At 39.2% G+C, this 20,004-nt stretch overlaps 1 protein-coding gene across 1 annotated transcript in view; it reads right to left on the bottom strand.

Annotated features, from left to right (window-relative positions):
- LOC128638691 (testicular acid phosphatase homolog) overlaps nt 1-20,004 on the bottom strand; it is a 259,980-nt gene that overhangs the window by 159,732 nt on the left and 80,244 nt on the right. The window contains exons 2-3 of the mRNA XM_053690813.1: nt 14,352-14,447; nt 13,743-13,829 (exon numbers count right to left, since the gene is read on the bottom strand). Coding sequence (XP_053546788.1) covers nt 13,743-13,829; nt 14,352-14,447 — 183 coding nt within the window. The remainder of the gene's footprint in view (nt 1-13,742; nt 13,830-14,351; nt 14,448-20,004) is intronic.

Raw genomic sequence — 20,004 nt, forward strand, 5'->3', positions numbered from 1 at the left:
TTTGGGGCAATGCCCCGCAAAAGGCCCTTTTAAGGGCCATTGGTAGTTTATTGTAGGCTAGGTTTTTTTTATTTTGGGGGGCTTTTCTATTTTGATAGGGCTATTAGATTAGGTGTAATTAGTTTAAATATTTGATAATTTATTTTTTATTTTGTGTAACTTAGTGTTTTTTTTATTTTGTGTAACTTAGTTGTTATTTCTTTGTAACTTAGTCATTTTTAATAGTAGATTTAAATAACTTGAGTAGGGTTAGGTTTTTAAATATGGAATATAGTTAATTTAATTGTTAGTTTAATGTAATTTTAGTATAATAGTTAGGGTAGGTTAATTAATAGTTTAATATAGTTTATTTTAATTCTAAAGGTAAGTTTAAATTTATTATAAGATATGGATGAGTTCATATTTAATGTAAAGTTAGCAGGCTGTTAGGTTTAGGGGTTAATAGCTTAATTTAGTTTATGGCGATGTGGGGGGCTGGCGGTTTAGGGGTTAATAGGTTTAGTAAGTGGTAGTGATGTGGGAGGCAAGGGGTTTAGGGGTTAATACATTTATTTAGTTGTGGCGGGGTCCGGGAGCGGCAGGATAGGGGTTAATAACTTTATTTAGGTGGCGGCGGGGTCCGGGAGCGGCGGGATAGGGGTTAATAACATTATGTAGGTGGCGGCAATGTCGGGGTGGCAGATTAGGGGTGTTTAGACTCAAGGTTTATTTTAGGGTGTTAGGTATAAACGTAACTTTTATTATACCATAGAAATCAATGGGATATCGGGCAGCAGCGAACGTAAGCTTTCGCTGCTTTCAGACTCCCATTGATTCCTATGGCATCCGCGGCCTCCAGGGTGGTGGTTTGAAAAGCAGGTACGCTGGACTGGAATAGTGGCGAGTGTACCTGTTATAAATTTGATAACTAGCAAAAGTTGTCAGATAGTGCCGAATTTGTATTCAGAACATCTGTAATGACATAAGCATCAATCTGTGTCGGATTTAGACCGGCGGATCGTATGTTACGTCACAAATTTAAACTTTTGCCGGTCTGTAGGATTTAATAAATGGGTCGAATCAGACTCGCCACAATAACGCTGCGGAATTCCAGAGTATTTGCGGTTGACGGCTTGATAAATATCCCTCATGGAATAAACTTCCTCAAGAGGTAGTAATGACAAACGCTGTGGGGGACTTTAAAAATGCCTGGGACAAGCATAAGGCTATCCTACTAACTAGATAAGTTTATACTGTTAGGTAATATCGGGCAGACTTGCTGGGCCTATGGCCCTTATCTGCCATCAATATCTATGTTTCTATCTAATCTCTGGTTAATTTTCGGAGCGCTAATAATAGTAATGGCTGGTTAATTATTGTGTGCCTGCAAGCGGGCGCGTGCTAATTTAGCGCTTCCCTTGTAATCTAGCACTGTGTGTATATATATATATATATATATATATATATATACATACAGTATATAGACAATATACTCACAATCTCCCAGCTCCTATAGTTGTATTATTGATATCCTAGTTTCACTATAATATTGTAAAAGGTGATGAGTTTAGGTTGACACATGTAAATTTAATTTCCATACATTACTATGTAAAGGGATTATTTACATTACACCTTAAATGTAGGTTGCAATGCTGCTTTTTAAATATCGCGCACAGAGATGTATAGTAAAACGCCTCTCAGCAAGACTTCCTTCAAACACTGATTTCAGCCGTTTTGAAAATTTCACAGGCAATCTCGATCCTGCAACAGATCACTTTTTAAAATATTGTTATTACCACAATGCTTGATCATTAGGGCCCAGATGTGTTCCCAGTAGTACATTGCTGCTCCTTCAACAAATACCAAGCGAATAAAATAAATTTGATAAAAAAAAGTAAATTGGAAAGTTGTTTCAGATTGTATGCTCTGCTCTCTCTGAACCTTGAAAGAAAAACATTGTGTTTTATATCCTTTAAGGGAGCTGAGATAGAGAGTTTTTTTACCCCTCATCCAGATCCCTTCTTCTGCTGGCAGATCAAGGGTTTCTAGGGCCTTGTAACTGCACCACACCCATGTGTAGTGACCTCACCAGCATACCAGGATTCCCACAACAATGCCAACTTGCTTTGGCACATTGACTGCAGGGAGAGTGGCCCACATGCTGCTCTGAAAAGAAAGTCCCCCAGGATTATGACACATGGTTGGGCGAATGACGACCAAAACTGATAACAACTGCAAAAAATTGCATTCAATACTAACATTAAAGGGACAGTCTAGTCAAAATTAAACTTTCATGATTCAGATAGGGTATGACATTTTAAACAACTTTCCAATTTACTTTTATCATCAAATTTGCTTTGTTCTCTTGTTATTCTTTGTTGAAAGCTAAACCTAGGTAGGCTCATATGATAATTTCTAAGCCCTTGAAGGCCACCTCTTAGCTCAAGGCATTTTGACAGTTTTTCACAGCTAGATGGCATTAGTTCATGTGTGTCATATAGATAACATGTTGCTCACGCACATGAAATTACATAGGAGTCAGCACCGATTGGCTAAAATGCATGTCTGTCAAATGAACTAAAATAAGGGGGATGTCTGCAGAGGCTTAGCTACAAGATAATCACAGAGGTAAAAAGTTTATTAATATAACCGTGTTGATTATGCAAAACTGGGGAATGGGTAATAAAGGGATTATCTATCTTTTTAAACAATTAAAAATCTGGTGTAGACTGCCCCTGTAAGACAGTGGCTAGCATTTTTCTTTGCAGGCTCAAATTGCAAAACCACTGCAGCAAAAAAGAAATGGATTTGTTTTTAAAAAAAATAAACTTGGCCGATATGTTATTCTGTAGCAAGATAACATAAATGTCTTCTAATTAAGGTGTTTACTTCCCTTTATGCGATTTACTTCATGTTTGAAAATATCGGCACTCTACTATTTACCACTACAGTTTTAAAGGTCTGTGCACACGGGAAGCACTATAATAAAAAAAAGATACATGTATTTAATGTTATGTTTTAGGTCAACAATAAACTTTCAAGATTCAGATAAAAAAATAATTATAATTTACTTCTATTATCAAATTTACCTCTATTTATTGGTATTCTTTGTTAAAACTTCTCCTGCCCATGAGAGCATACTGAGGTAGTGTGACGTCATCAGCGGGTTGCCGCGACAGGAAACGAAGAGACCGGTCCGATGCGGAAAAACACAGACTGACTTCATTCGTAATGTACAAGGCAGGTAAATTCATGGAATTAGATAAAATTACCAGCAGTGCGGAGCTTCAGAGGTGCACAAAGACCGCCAACATAGAGATCCAAAAAAAGCAAAGATCTGAGCACTCAGGGGCAAAAATAAAAACCAAATATCTTTATTGAAGTATGGTTAAAAGCTGCATCACAATGCAGGTAAACAAGGACAGCAATCCTGACGCGTCCTATGACTAAGCGCCACTAGGGGGCGCGAAAGACTAAGCACCACTAGGGGGCGCAAAACGCATCAGGATTGCTGTCCTTGTTTACCTGCATTGAGATGCAGCTTTTAACCATACTTCAATAAAGATATTTGGTTTTTATTTTTGCCCCCGAGTGCTCAGATCTTTGCTTTTTTTGCATACTGAGGTAGTCTCAGGAGCATGCATGTGTTTTGAGCACTATATAATAAGGTTTATATTGGCCTAGAACAACTAGGCCTGTACCTATGGCAGCAAAAAGGGATAGTAAAATGGTAAACTCTTTGAGATTCTAATTAAAAAATAGTAAAAGAACTTTGCAATTTATGTTCATTGTTTATTTTGCCTACTTTTTCTGTAATGTATGTCTGCAATTTGTGGATTTTCCAACTGATAGAGCACAGCTTGCAGTCACTCTTTCCTGCTGAAGCCAAACTGGCAGCCTCAGCATTCTGCAGACTCAATGTCAGATTTGCTCCTCCAGTAAGAAAAGTGGTGTGTGGAGTTTTGAGTTAAACACAACATTCAAAAGGTCTTCACACAAAATAAACCTTTCTACAGCATTTTAGCAATCATTTTGTTAGCAAAATCTGCATTGTTTTGCATTCCAGGGACACACTCTTTTAAAAGTCTCTTATCTCTCCTGCTGAGAGCAGTTTTGGACATACATAAAGATTTATGAGCCAATATCATGATCAAACAATCACAGTGTAGAGTGCAGCAGGGTTTAGCTTGTGAAGTCTGGATTAGGACAGTCTACTCCAAAAAATGTATTGTTTAAAAAGAAAGATTATCCCTTTATTACCCATTCCCCAGTTTTGCATTACCAACACTGTTATATTAATATACTTTTTACCTTTGTCATTACCGTGTATCTAAGCCTCTACAGACAGCACCCTTATCTCAGGGCTATTTACTTGCATTTTAGCCAATTATTGCTTGGCCCTGCAAAATTCCACAGGAGTGAGCACAGTGTTATCTATACGGCACACATGAATTAGCAGTGTCTTGCTGTGAAAAGCTAATAAACATGCATGAGATAAGACGCTGTCTGTAGTGGGTTAGAAACAGGCAGAAATGTTGAGGTTTAAACGTTAAAAAGTATATTAATATAACAATGGTGGTTGTGCAAAGTGGGGGAATGGGTAGTGAAGATGTTATCTATATTTTTAAACAATAAACATTTTGGAATAGACTGTCCCTTTAAAGTAAAAACCACAATGTTTACAGGTAAATTACAGGTAAAGGAAACAAAAACATAATTTATGCTTACCTAATAAATTATTTTCTTTCGTGGCAGTGTCCACAAATTAATTCATTACTTATGTGAATACAAGACCTGGCCTCCAAGAAGAGACAAAGACACCCCAAGCAAAGCTTTAAATATCCCTCCCACTTCCCATACCCTCTCAGTAGTTCAAGCCGAGGATAAGGAAAATTAGAGAGATACAAGGGGTACAGAGGTGGCAGAAGACTGCCGCCACACAGAATATCAGGGCGGATTTGAGGACTCTCACAAAATCATTCATTATTTATGGGAAACAAATACCTAAGCTTATGAGGACACGGAATTAATAGGGAGGGAAAAGTAGAAAAGGCACTAAACAGTAGGCACCACCGCTTGAAGAAACTTTCTCCATAAAGAAGCCTCAGCTTAGGCAAAAACATCACATTTGTAAAACTTAGTAAAAGAATGTAACGGGGACCAAGTAGCAGCCTTACAGATCTGATCAACTGAAGCCTCATTCTTGAAGACCCAAGACGAAGAAACTGCATGGGTAGAATGTGCCGTAATCCTTGAATGAGGCTGCTGACCTGCTTCAATTTATGCTATGCGAATCAAGCTTCTCAGCCAAAAAGAAAGAGTAACCACAGTGGCCTTCTGACCCCTGCGCTTACCACAATGCAGAATAAACAAGGAAGAGGAATGTCTAAATTCCTTGTAGCATGGCGGTAGACCTTTAAAGCTCTAACTACATCCAGATTAAGTAACAACGTTCCTTCCGGGAAGAAGGATTGAGACAAAAGAATGGCACGACAATTTCCTGATTGATATTGTGCGTGGACACAACCTTAGGTAAAAAACCCAACTTAGTGTGTAACACAGTCTTGTCCACATGAAAAATAAGATAAGTTGGATCATACTGCAAAGCGGAGAACTCTGAAACTCTCCAAGCAAAAGAAATAGCTATCAAAAATAAAAACTTTCCATGACAAAATTTTAATATCAAGAGAATGCATAGGCTCAAACTGAACCTGTTAAAGAACTCAAAGAACAAGATTAAGGCTCCATGGAGGAGCAACAGGTTTCAAAACAGGTCTAATTCTAGCAATGGCCTGAACAAAAGACTAAACATCTGACAACCTAGCCAGCCTTTTATGCAACAAAACAGAAAGAACAGACATTCTTTACAGAACTGGCCGACAGGCCTTTCTCAAATCCCTCTTGAAGAAATAAAAGAATACGAGAGACCTTTACCTTGTGCCAAGGAAATCCTCGTTCTTCACACCAAGACAAATAAGTTCTCCCGACCTTATGGTAAAATACATCTGGTCACAGGTTTTCGAACCTGAACCAAAGTGTCAATAACCCTCTCAGAGAATCCTCCCTTAAACCACACTTTAATGTTCAATCTCAAAGCAGTCAGCTTCAGGGAATCTAGATTTTGGAAAAAGAACCTTGATAGAGAAGGTCCGACCCCTGAGGTAACCTCCAGGGAGGAGCAGATGACATTCTCACTAGATCTGCATACCAAGTCCTGCGAGGCCACGCTAGAGCAATCAAGATCATTGGAACAACCTCCCGTTTGATCTGAGCTATAACTTGGGGCAGAAGGACGATCTGAGGAAAAAAAGATATACAAGATTGAAATTGCACGGAACTGCTAATGCGACCACCAACTCTGCTCAAGGGTCTCTTGACCTTGACCCGCATCTCGGTCATCAGGTCTATTTACTGGAACCCCCATCTGTAAGTGATCTCGCAAAATACCTTCTGATTTAACAGCCATAACCCCGAATGCAGAGTCTGTCTGCTCAGAAAATACACTTCCAAATTTTCCACACACGGAATGTGGATGGCAGAAATTTGACAACTGAAAGCCCCTGCCCACTGAAGGATTCGAGAGACTTCTCCCATCGCCAGAGAACTACGAGTTCCAACCTGGTGATTTATATAAGCCACCGTTGTGATGTTGTCCGACTGGTATTAAATAAAATGGATGGAACGCAACTGGGGCCAAGCCATCAGAGCATTGAAGATGGTCCTTAGTTCCAAAATGTTAGCTTCCCTTCCTCTGGCTGTCAAGTCCCCTGAGCTCTTAGAGGACACCATACAGCTCCCCATCCTATCAAACTTATGTCCGTAGTCAGAATCTCCCAAGATGGTCACCAGAAGCAGAAGGCTGAGACAGATGATCCTGCGACAGCCACCAAAAGAGGGAATCCATCATCACTGAATCCAACAGGATTATCTGAGACAGATCAAGATGATTTTTGTTCCATTGTCTGAGCATCCACAACTGAAGAGATCTCAGATGAAAATGAAAAAATGGAATAATGTCTGTAACGGATACCATAAAGCGGATACCATAAGTCCCACCACCTCCATACCTTGAGCCACCAAGGGCAGAAGCGTAGACTGAAGGAGACGGCAGGCAGCCTGAAGTTTGTCTCAACATTGAAATTGTGAGAAAAATTCTCATGGCCACTGAATCTATGATGGTTCCCAGGAAACATTCTCTTGTATATGGAAGTGAACTATTTTCCAGGTTCACCTTCCAACCGTGAATCCAAAGGTACTACAGAATTCTCTCTATGCAAGATCTTTCTAAATGTAAAGAGGGAGCTTGAACCAAAATATCATCAAAATAAGGAGCTGCAGCAATCCCTTGTAATCTGACTACTGCCAGAAGAGCTCCCAGGACTTTCGTAAAAATTCTTCAAGGATGTCGCTAGACTGAACAGTAAAGTATGAACTGATCTTGATTGTCCAGGAAGGCAAATCACAGAAATTGATGGTGATCTCTGTGAATGGGAATGTGAAGGTATGCATCCTTCAAATCCATAGAGGTCAAAAACTGTCCCCACTGAACCAAGGGAAGGATAGACCTGATAGTTTCTATCTTGAAAGAAGTTACTCTCAGAAACTTGTTTAGACATTTCAGATCTAGGATAGGGTGAACAGTTACATCCTTTTTGCAAACTATGAACATATTTGAATAAAGCCCTTTTCCCCTTTCTCACTGGGAAACTGGGACAATCATCCCCATGGATATTAGATCCTCTACACACTTCAGAAAAGCCCTTATTTTCTCGGGTCTTCCTGAAAGCCTGGAAAAAAGCAATCTGCCCCTTGGGGGCGGGACCAAAACCGTATACTGTATCCCTGGGAGATGATGTCTAGAACCCAGGGGTCCTAAACATTTTGAAACCAAGCTTCCCAAAAAAGAAATAGTCTGCCCCCTACACAATCCGATTCCGGATCGGGGGCCAACCCTTGATGTGGATTTGTTGTCATGGGAAGATTTCTTGGGTTGTTTTTGTTTATCCTTACCCCAAGATTGGTATGGCTTCCATGTACTCCTGGGTTGATCCATTTTGGAAGAGGCTGGAGTTCTCTGGTTCCTATTCTGACGAAACAAACGAAAATTCCCAGACGAGCATCCCTTGGACTTAGCTTTCTTGTCCTGGGGAAGAAAGGCACCCTTTCCTCCAGTAACTGTAGAAATAATCAAATCCAAACCTGGGCCAAATAAGGTCCTACCTTTAAAGGCCAGAGAAAGAAGTCTGGACTTAGACAACATGTCTGCTGACCATAATTTCAACCAAAGAGCTTGCCTGGCAAGCACCGTGAATCCAGACAACTTAGCGCTTAGTCGAATTATCTGCATTATAGCATCACAAATTAAGGAATTAGCCATTTTTAGGGCCTTGATGCGGTCCCGGATATCCTCCAAGGGAGTCTCCACTAAAATAATTTCAGACAGTGAATCGCACCAGAAGGTGGCAGCTCCAGCCACTGCCGCGTTATCCGCTGCAGGTTGAAAAATTAAGCCCATTTGGTTAAATATCCTTATCAGATAACCTTCCAATTTTCTGTCCATGGGATTCCTAAAGGGTGCACTATCCTCTAGGGGGGGAATATTAGTGTGCTCAGCCAGAGTCAAAATAGCACCATCTACTTTTGGTACCATGCTCCACATCTCCAGATGAGAATCCAGGACTGGAAACATTTTTTTAAAAATTGGAGGAGAAAAGGGCACTCCCAGTTTCTCCCATTCCTTGGATATAATATCAGTCATGAGAAAGGGGAGGCGGAATTCAGCATTGCACATTAGCGCTATTTTTCGCTTGCGTGCAATCCCGCCCACGCAAGCCAATCATGCGGGGGCAGGTGCTGTCAATCTCCCCGGTCGGACTATACCGGGGAGATTGAAATTTGCCACTTTAGAGGTGGCGAAAGGTTAGGAAAGCAGCGGTCTAATGACCGCTGCTTGTTAAATATGGCGTGCAGGTTCTCTTGTGAGAACCTGCAGTCGTATGCGGTCGAAAAGGCTTGCAAAGCCTTTGATAAATCGACCCCTAGGTATATGTTATTTTAACCAGGCAGTGAATTAGCAGTGGTGCTGTTGAATATAGAAATAACTGGATTTGTGGCATTTGGGGTTCACTGGAAATAACTATGAACTGTTTGCCGAACTCTGCACCTTCTTTATCTGTATCTGTGCCGGCCCTGATATTATTAGGTTAAGTGGTGTAGGGTACAATTGCCACCCTGCCCCAGTCTACACCTGCTTTTAAAAGGAAGGGCAATGCATAAAACAGAGATCTACAATTTTCTCTGAATGTGGAGACATCAGTAATTCGCTGTACAAGTTGCTTATGTGTTACTGCCCTCTGTGGGTCATGATGCATATACAGTTTTTTTCACAGTTGTGATAATTGCTGGATTCTCATACCCTCTGTCATATTATTTCAGACATTAATAGTATCTTTATTTGTAATATACCAACAGGCGGTACCACAAACATACAAGACGGGAGTCACACTGGGACCAAAGGATTATTGTGCTTTGTATATATATGCAATAAACATCTGCATATAAAATAAAATTTGTAAACATTTTCGCTTAGATTTAGAGTTTTGCATTACAAGGGGTGCGTTAGCTACGCGTGTTTTTTCCCCCCCCGCACCTTTTAAACAACGCTGGTATTTAGAGTTCTCAGAAGGGCTGTGTTAGGCTCCAAAAATGGAGCGTACAGGCATATTTACCGCCACTGCAACTCTCAATACCAGCGTTGCTTACGGACGCGGCCAGCTTCAAAAACGTGCTTGTGCACTATTCCCCCATAGGAAACAATGGGGCAGTTTGAGCTGAAAAAAAACCTAACACCTGCAAAAAAGCAGCGTTCAGATCCTAACGCAGCCCCATTGTTTCCTATGGGGAAACACTTCCTAAGTCTGCACCTAACACCCTAACATGTACCCGAGTCTAAACACCCCTAACCTTACACTTATTAACCCCTAATCTGCCGCCCCCGCTATCGCTGACCCCTGCATATTATTTTTAACCCCTAATCTGCCGCTCCGTACACCGCCGCAACCTACGTTATCCCTATGTACCCCTAATCTGCTGCCCCTTACACCGCCGACCCCTATATTATATTTATTACCCCCTAATCTGCCCCCCCCAACGTTGCCGCTACCTACCTACACTTATTAACCCCTAATCTGCCGACCGAACCTCACCGCTACTATAATAAATGTATTAACCCCTAATCCGCCTCACTCCCGACTCAAAAACCCTATAATAAATAGTATTAACCCCTAAACTGCCCTCCCTAACATCACCGACACTTAACTTCAAGTATTAACCCCTAATCTGCCGACCGGACCTCGCCGCTACTATAATAAATGTATTAACCCCTAAAGCTAAGTCTAACACTAACACCCCCCTAAGTTAAATATAATTTAAATCTAACGAAATAAAATAAATCTTATTAAATAAATGAATCCTATTTAAAACTAAATACTTACCTGTAAAATAAACCCTAATATAGCTACAATATAACTAATGATTATATTGTAGCTATTTTAAGATTTATATTTATTTTACAGGCAATTTTGTATTTATTTTAACTAGGTACAATAGCTATTAAATAGTTAATAACTATTTAATAGCTACCTAGTTAAAATAATTACAAAATTACCTGTAAAATAAATCCTTACCTAAGTTACAATTAAACCTAACACTACACTATCAATAAATAAATTAAATAAACTACCTACAATTATCTACAATTAAATCAACTAAACTAAATTACAAAAACAAACAAACACTAAATTACAAAAAAAACAAACACTAAATTACAAAAAATAAAAAAAGATTACATGAATTTTAAACTAATTACACCTACTCTAAGCCCCCTAAAAAATAACAAAGCCCCCCAAAATAAAAAAATGCCCTACCCTATTCTAAAATAAAAATTTAACAGCTCTTTTACCTTACCAGCCCTTAAAAGGGCCTTTTGCAGGGCATGTCCCAAAGAAAACAGCTCTTTTGCATTTAAATAAACATACAATACCCCCTCCCAACATTACAACCCACCACCCACATACCCCTAATCTAACCCAAACCCCCCTTAAAAAACCTAACACTAAGCCCCTGAAGATCTTCCTACCTTATCTTCACCACGCCGGGTATCACCGATCCGTCCAGAAGAGGGTCCGAAGTCTTCATCCTATCCGGCAAGAAGAGGTCCAGAAGAGGGTCTGAAGTCTTCATCCTATCCGGCAAGAAGAGGGCATCCGGACCGGTAGACATCTTCATCCAAGCGGCATCTTCTATCTTCTTCCATCCGGCGCGGAGCGGGACCATCTTGAAGCAGCCGACGCAGATCCATCCTCTTCTTCCGGCGACTCCCGACGAATGAAGGTTCCTTTAAGTGACGTCATCCAAGATGGCGTCCCTTGAATTCCGATTGGCTGATAGGATTCTATCAGCCAATCGGAATTAAGGTAGGAAAAATCTGATTGGTTGATTGAATCAGCCAATCAGATTCAAGTTCAATCGGATTGGCTGATCCAATCAGCCAATCAGATTGAGCTCGCATTCTATTGGCTGATCGGAACAGCCAATAGAATGCAAGCTCAATCTGATTAGGGGGGTGTTAGGGTTAGGGTTAGACTTAGCTTTAGGGGTTAATACATTTATTAGAGTAGCAGCGAGGTCCGGTCGGCAGATTAGGGGTTAATACTTGAAGTTAGGTGTCGGCGATGTTAGGGAGGGCAGATTAGGGGTTAATAAAATTTATTATAGGGTTTTTGAGGCGGGAGTGAGGCGGTTTAGGGGTTAATACATTTATTATAGTAGCGGTGAGGTCCGGCAGATTAGGGGTTAATAAGTGTATCTCTGATGCTCATGCGCGAAAAGCGTAAGATTGGATCTTACCTTGTATCCAGAAAGCCTGCTCCGCAATAAACCGATTTATTGACACTTGGACTCAGCCTTCCTTCTTCCTCATCTTGTTAATAAGTGTAGGTAAGGTAGCGGCGACATTGGGAGGGGGCAGATTAGGGGGTAATAAATATTATGTAGGGGTCGGCGATGTTAGGGGCAGCAGATTAGGGGTACATAGGGATAATGTAGGTTGCGGCGGTGTGGGGTCGGCAGATTAGGGGTTAAAAAAATTTAATAGAGTGGCGGCGATGTGGGGGGGGCCTCGGTTTAGGGGTGCATAGGTAGTTTATGGGTGTTAGTGTACTTTAGAGCACAGAAGTTAAGAGCTTTATGAACCGGCGTTAGCCCATAAAGCTCTTAACTCCTGACTTTTTTCTGCGGCTGGAGTTTTGTCGTTAGAGTTCTAACGCTCACTTCAGCCAAGACTCTAAATACCGGCGTTAGAAAGATCCCATTGAAAAGATAGGATACGCAATTGACGTAAGGGGATCTGCGGTATGGAAAAGTCGCGGCTGGAAAGTGAGCGTTAGACCCTTACCTACAAGACTCTAAATACCAGCGGTAGGCCAAAACCAGCGTTAGGACCCCCTAACGCTGGTTTTGACGGCTAACGCAGAACTCTAAATCTAGGCGCTAGTGCGAGTGCTACCGTGTCTGATCAGCAGGGCAATGCTGATTGGGCATGGAAAAATAAGAAATTTTGAAAAACCTTGGCTTAGGACTATTTTGTCATAATAATTATACAGTAAGATATCTACAGTAAAATAAAATTGTTTAAAAAAAATATGCTATATTACTGAATAGAGTTTGAGGAATTTTATCATATACAGCATAACGACGTTTATTATGGACCTTTAATGTCAGCTCCAGTGCAATAATGCACTACTGCGAGCTAGCTGAACACACAGAGAGCCAAAGTCAAGAGGCACATGTGTGTAGCCACTAATCTAAGTAGTGTGTTGGGCCCCTGTGAATACACTTGCATGCTTTTCAACAAAGTAGAGATAAAAGTAATTTTGATAGCAGAAATAAACTGAAAACTGCATGCTTTGTTTTAATCATGAAAGTTTACTTTTAACTTTTTTCATGTCTCTTTAAGCCTCCAGTCATTTAGTGCTATTCTATCCAGTCGTTGAGGACACCATTTAAACAATACTTTAGAAACCTTTGCTCCTAACCACATTGTAGTTGTACATGATTATACCAATTTGAAGTGTGGGCAGGCTCAATTTCAATAGCCCACCCATCCACAATCCAAATTGGTTAAACTGATTAACCAAAACTGATTGCTACATTTTACATAAATAAAAAAAAAGAGGATCTCCTTCCAATCATCAGAACACAGCAATAATTAAACTGAAAAGTGCTCTGTTGCTGAAGGCTAGAAATGGCTAAATACACAATGGCATTCTGGACTTGTACAATGAAGAGGCTTTTTACTTTACTATAGTGTTGTTTTTTTATACTAGAATTTAATGCGGGTTAGGTGTTGGGGAATTAGTGGCCATGGGGGAGGGGATTGCATAGGAAGGGAATAAACAATGTGTGGAGGGTCACATAGGGTGTCTAATTGGGGTTACCAATGGGGTGTTATGTAAGGGGTAGTAACTTTGGTGGTTACAAAAAGGAGGTCTGCAAGGGAGGAGATCATAGTAAGGGTTAATTGCACATGGCAGGGATAAGGTGTGCTGGGGTGATAATTGGGTCAGTGTAGTTAGGATTAAAGTGCACTAGGCAAATCTGGTCACTCATGTTAGTTTTAAAGTGCAGTATTCGAGGGTTGAAACAGCATGGTTAGGTTTTATTAAGATGCACTAGTTTTGAGTAGCAGAAAATCTAAGATTTACCTCTTTACGATTGTATGTTGAGCTCAGGAACCCATCATATCTTTTCCTGAGATACTGCCCCAGCTCATACTGCTGCTGTATGCCCTCCTGGTAATGAAACAGGTAAGTTTTAGTAAGTAACTGAAGTTTGATATCAAGATGCTCCATATCTTCAGTGCTATTGTGAAAAACATTACCTGGTCCTATGTTTATTTAGCTAAGAACTTCACTGCAAGAAAACAATTGGTGAGAACAAGGAGTAATATTTATTTTTCTTTGTTTTAGGAGCTTATAGTTGGACTTCTCTCAATGACTGTATGGAATGTCCATGTGGTGCTTTGTGAGGATTTATACAATACATTAAATGATTCCCTTTTAATTATATTAGCTCTACCTTGTTTATGTAGAGCTAATATATTAATATATTGTATTGTTTCCTTCTATTTTTATTGGGATATACTATTCCTGTAGAATGACATATCCTGCAGTCTTTAGATACATTTGTGGTTTATGATATTTGGTAATATGTTATATGTGTATGTTATAATAAAGTATAACAAAATTCATGTTGTACCAATGGTAATGCTGACAGGACAGTAAGCAATCACCCTGCAGTTACACTAAACTTACCTGTGTAAGTTGTTGAAACCCATTAGGCCAAAAGCTTTCCTTATAGGGATCTGTTGGGTATGTGTCAATGGGAGCTCGGTCACCATGGCGATAGACCTACAATACATGTATAAGCAATATTTTTTAGAAGCAAATATTCAAGGCATTATACTGTCCAAAACCAACAGTTCCAAATTTCCCAAAATATATATATTTTTTTCATTTGAGCAGCTGTCATGATAATATCCTGATGTTGTTTCTTGTTTTGGTTAAAAAGACAATTCCTTTGAGCAACTGATATGGGCATACATTCTTTCAATAAAATCTGGTGAATATCAAAAAAACATAATTTATGTAAGAACTTACCTGATAAATTCATTTCTTTCACATTGGCAAGAGTCCATGAGCTAGTGACATATGGGATATACAATCCTACCAGGAGGGGCAAAGTTGCCCAAACCTCAAAATGCCTATAAATACACCCCTCACCACACCCACAATTCAGTTTAACGAATAGCCAAGCAGTGGGGTGATAAAGAATGGAGTAGAAAGCATCAACAAAGGAAATTTGGAAATAATTGTGCTTTATACAAAAAATCATAACCACCATAAAAAGGGTGGGCCTCATGGACTCTTGCCAATATGAAAGAAATGAATTTATCAGGTAAGTTCTTACATAAATTATGTTTTCTTTCATGTAATTGGCAAGAGTCCATGAGCTAGTGACATATGGGATATCAATACCCAAGATGTGGAGTCTTCCACTCAAGAGTCACTAGAGAGGGAAATTAAAAAAAAAACCAAAAAAACAGCCATATTTCGCTGAAAAAATTAATCCGCAACCCCAAAAAAATAAGTTTATTTTCATTTTTGAAAGAAAAAAACTTAAATCAAAAAGCAGAAGAATCAAACTGAAACAGCTGCCTGAAGAAGTTTTCTACCAAAAGCTGCTTCCGAAGAAGCAAAATTTAGTAAATGTATGCAAAGAGGACCAAGTCGCCGCTTTGCAAATCTGATCAACTGAAGCTTCATTCTTAAAAGCCCACGAAGTGGAGACTGATCTAGTAGAATGAGCTGTAATTCTCTGAGGCGGGGCCTGACCCGACTCCAAATAAGCTTGATGAATCAAAAGTTTCAACCAAGAAGCCAAGGAAATAGCAGAAGCTTTCTGACCTTTCCTAGGACCAGAAAATAAAACAAATAGACTGGAAGTCTTCCTGAAATCTTTAGTAGCTTCCACATAATATTTCAAAGCTCTTACCACATCCAAAGAATGTAAGGATCTCTCCAAAGAATTCTTAGGATTAGGACACAAGGAAGGGACAACAATTTCTCTACTAATGTTGTTAGAATTCACAACCTTAGGTAAAAATTGAAAAGAAGTCTGCAAAACTGCCTTATCCTGATGAAAAATCAGAAAAGGAGACTCACAAGAAAGAGCAGATAGCTCAGAAACTCTTCTAGCAGAAGAGATAACCAAAAGGATGTGTAGGAGAAACAAGAAAACAGCGCATCCACGATTCACAGTAGAGTTTATTCAGGAGACACACCTACATATATAAAATTGCACTTACAAGATAATGATGATAAAAATGCCTGTAGCTCAAAGTTAGCTTGATGGTTATGATCCTGAGCAGTCCATACAGAAGTTTCCTCTTTATGCCGACCAGCAGCTTCCAATTCGACCTCCCTGCTCAGGCTTAAATACAGCAACTTTTTCAAATACAAAAATTTAAAACACAATATTCCTCATATCATGGGAATATTGAACACCCAACGCGTTTCCTCTGCTCACAGGCAGACTTTCTCAAGGGACATGTATTGTATGACTGATTCTATTCTCAGACCAAACTTAAACTTTCAAATTTTCCCGCACTCACTACCTGTTTGTGGGAGGGTAACTAGTATACCATATTACCCTTAATACATAGGCACTAGTACCACAAACAGTCACAGAGATGTGCATTCTATGTCTTCACTTATTCCCTAACATAAAGAAAAGAGAGAATCACCAGTATGTAAAATATTTTGAAATTATAAGACCTATTACGAAACCTATTAAAAGTTTTTTGTTTTTTAAAAAACTAACTTAATCCCACTTATGGTATTTGACCCCCATTTCATATTGCACTTAATTCATACATTTATGATTCATGAAAATATAAACTTAATAGTAGTAACAGATGGTAAAAAATAATAATGGAAAAATTGATGTAAGATAAAAGAACCCAATAAAAGATTATACACACTTCCGTATACTTCTCTATTATTGCTCCTGTTTATGAACATTTGAGAAGTATTTATTTAATTCATGATGCCCTAATTCATAAATGCCTGCAAATCAATATCAATATTCAGGCCTTTTGGTTCCAGGCAATCCAGGCGATGTATCCATTTTGTCTCACATTTCCTAAGTAATAGTAACCTTCTATTTGGACATGGTCCTGGTTTTATCTGCTCTAATACTCTTATAGACAAGTCCTTGTGATTACTATTATGCACATTATTAAAGTGACTGGATACACTATGCTTGTCAAATCCTGCCTTTATATTTTCAATATGTTCGTACCATCTTCTTTTTATGGTTCTTTTCGTACGCCCTACATATATTTTCCCACATTTACATAGGAGTTGATAAACCACATACGTGGATTGGCATGTTGTTCTACAATTAATGTTGAACTTTTTACTATTATCATAGTTGTTAACCTCTGTTCCTTTAATAATATTGTCACACATACTGCAATTTTTCCTGCCACATCTATATGTGCCTGCTTTCAATTGTAACCAATTAGATAGAGTTGTGGGCCACATATAGATGTGGCAGGAAAAATTGCAGTATGTGTGACAATATTATTAAAGGAACAGAGGTTAACAACTATGATAATAGTAAAAAGTTCAACATTAATTGTAGAACAACATGCCAATCCACGTATGTGGTTTATCAACTCCTATGTAAATGTGGGAAAATATATGTAGGGCGTACGAAAAGAACCATAAAAAGAAGATGGTACGAACATATTGAAAATATAAAGGCAGGATTTGACAAGCATAGTGTATCCAGTCACTTTAATAATGTGCATAATAGTAATCACAAGGACTTGTCTATAAGAGTATTAGAGCAGATAAAACCAGGACCATGTCCAAATAGAAGGTTACTATTACTTAGGAAATGTGAGACAAAATGGATACATCGCCTGGATTGCCTGGAACCAAAAGGCCTGAATATTGATATTGATTTGCAGGCATTTATGAATTAGGGCATCATGAATTAAATAAATACTTCTCAAATGTTCATAAACAGGAGCAATAATAGAGAAGTATACGGAAGTGTGTATAATCTTTTATTGGGTTCTTTTATCTTACATCAATTTTTCCATTATTATTTTTTACCATCTGTTACTACTATTAAGTTTATATTTTCATGAATCATAAATGTATGAATTAAGTGCAATATGAAATGGGGGTCAAATACCATAAGTGGGATTAAGTTAGTTTTTTAAAAAACAAAAAACTTTTAATAGGTTTCGTAATAGGTCTTATAATTTCAAAATATTTTACATACTGGTGATTCTCTCTTTTCTTTATGTTAGGGAATAAGTGAAGACATAGAATGCACATCTCTGTGACTGTTTGTGGTACTAGTGCCTATGTATTAAGGGTAATATGGTATACTAGTTACCCTCCCACAAACAGGTAGTGAGTGCGGGAAAATTTGAAAGTTTAAGTTTGGTCTGAGAATAGAATCAGTCATACAATACATGTCCCTTGAGAAAGTCTGCCTGTGAGCAGAGGAAACGCGTTGGGTGTTCAATATTCCCATGATATGAGGAATATTGTGTTTTAAATTTTTGTATTTGAAAAAGTTGCTGTATTTAAGCCTGAGCAGGGAGGTCGAATTGGAAGCTGCTGGTCGGCATAAAGAGGAAACTTCTGTATGGACTGCTCAGGATCATAACCATCAAGCTAACTTTGAGCTACAGGCATTTTTATCATCATTATCTTGTAAGTGCAATTTTATATATGTAGGTGTGTCTCCTGAATAAACTCTTCTGTGAATCGTGGATGCGCTGTTTTCTTGTTTCTCCTACACATAGTTTTTGCCTCTACGGGACGCACACAGTGGAAGCCCCGTGATACACCAGCTGCACCTGATCAGATTCAAGCAAGATCTGTGGAGTTTCTGTAAGGAGACACCCGCTCCTTCCTTGTACTCGCTGTGGACGTCGGCAAAACAGCTTCAACCTGAACTGAACCAAGTGCGGTCTGTAATCATTTCATCATTTTTTTGTATCTTGTTTGCCTTGGGAACCACTGCCAAAAAACTATAAAAGAACAATTGTGGTACAAATACGGAGCGGTAAAGGACTAATTGTAACTTTGTTTGTGGCTACACGCTTATATTAGGAGACGTGTATGACATTTTAACAGCAAGTTTTATTTCCATGTTTTCTATTAATTTTTCTGACGATAATTGCTGTGTATAATATTTTCTCTTGGTATTTGCATTTATACTAACCCTATCGCAAATTAATACTTGAAAATATCTTAAATTACTCTATCTGGATAATACCCAGGGTCACTATAGACGTGTGCCTCCAATTGCAAACAGTAGCGCTGTTAGTATTTTCTCAAATTTTATAACCAAAAGGAACAACACTTTCCAGGAAAGTAGTTTAATGTCCAAAGAATGCATATGCTCAAATGGAGGAGCCTGTAAAGCCTTCAGAACCAAATTAAGACTCCAAGGAGGAGAAATTGATTTAATGACAGGCTTAATACGAACTAAAGCCTGTACAAAACAGTGAATATCAGGAAGTATAGCAATCTTTCTGTGAAATAAAACAGAAATAGCGGAGATTTGTCCTTTCAAGGAACTTGCAGACAAACCCTTATCCAAACCATCCTGAAGGAACTGTAAAATTCTAGGAATTCTAAAAGACTGCCAGGAGAATTTATGAGAAGAACACCATGAAATGTAAGTCTTCCAAACTCTATAATAAATCTTTCTAGAGAGAGATTTACGAGCTTGTAACATAGTATTAATCACTGAGTCAGAGAAACCTCTATGGCTTAGAACTAAGCGTTCAATTTCCATACCTTCAAATTTAATTATTTGAGATCCTGGTGGAAAAACGGACCTTGAGATAGTAGGTCCGGCCGTAACGGAAGTGGCCAAGGCGGGCAACTGGACATCCGAACCAGATCCGCATACCAAAACCTGTGTGGCCATGCTGGAGCCACCAGCAACACAAAAGACTGTTCCATGATGATTTTGGAGATCACTCTTGGAAGGAGAACTAGAGGCGGGAAGATGTAAGCAGGTTGATAACACCAAGGAAGTATCAGTGCATCCACTGCTTCCGCCTGAACATCCCTGGACCTGGACAGGTATCTGGGAAGTTTCTTGTTTATATGAGAGACCATGAGATCTATCTCTGGAAGCCCCCACATCTGAACAATCTGAGAAAACACATCTGGATGGAGAGACCACTCCCCTGGATGTAAAGTCTGGCGGCTGAGCTAATCCGCCTCCCAATTGTCTACGCCTGGGATATGCACCGCAGAGATTAGACAGGAGCTGGATTCCGCCCAGGCAAGTATCCGAGATACTTCTTTCATAGCTTGGGGACTGTGAGTCCCACCCTGATGATTGACATAAGCCACAATTGTG

Source organism: Bombina bombina, chromosome 8 (assembly GCF_027579735.1).
Source record: "Bombina bombina isolate aBomBom1 chromosome 8, aBomBom1.pri, whole genome shotgun sequence".
NCBI classification, from domain to species: domain Eukaryota; kingdom Metazoa; phylum Chordata; class Amphibia; order Anura; family Bombinatoridae; genus Bombina; species Bombina bombina.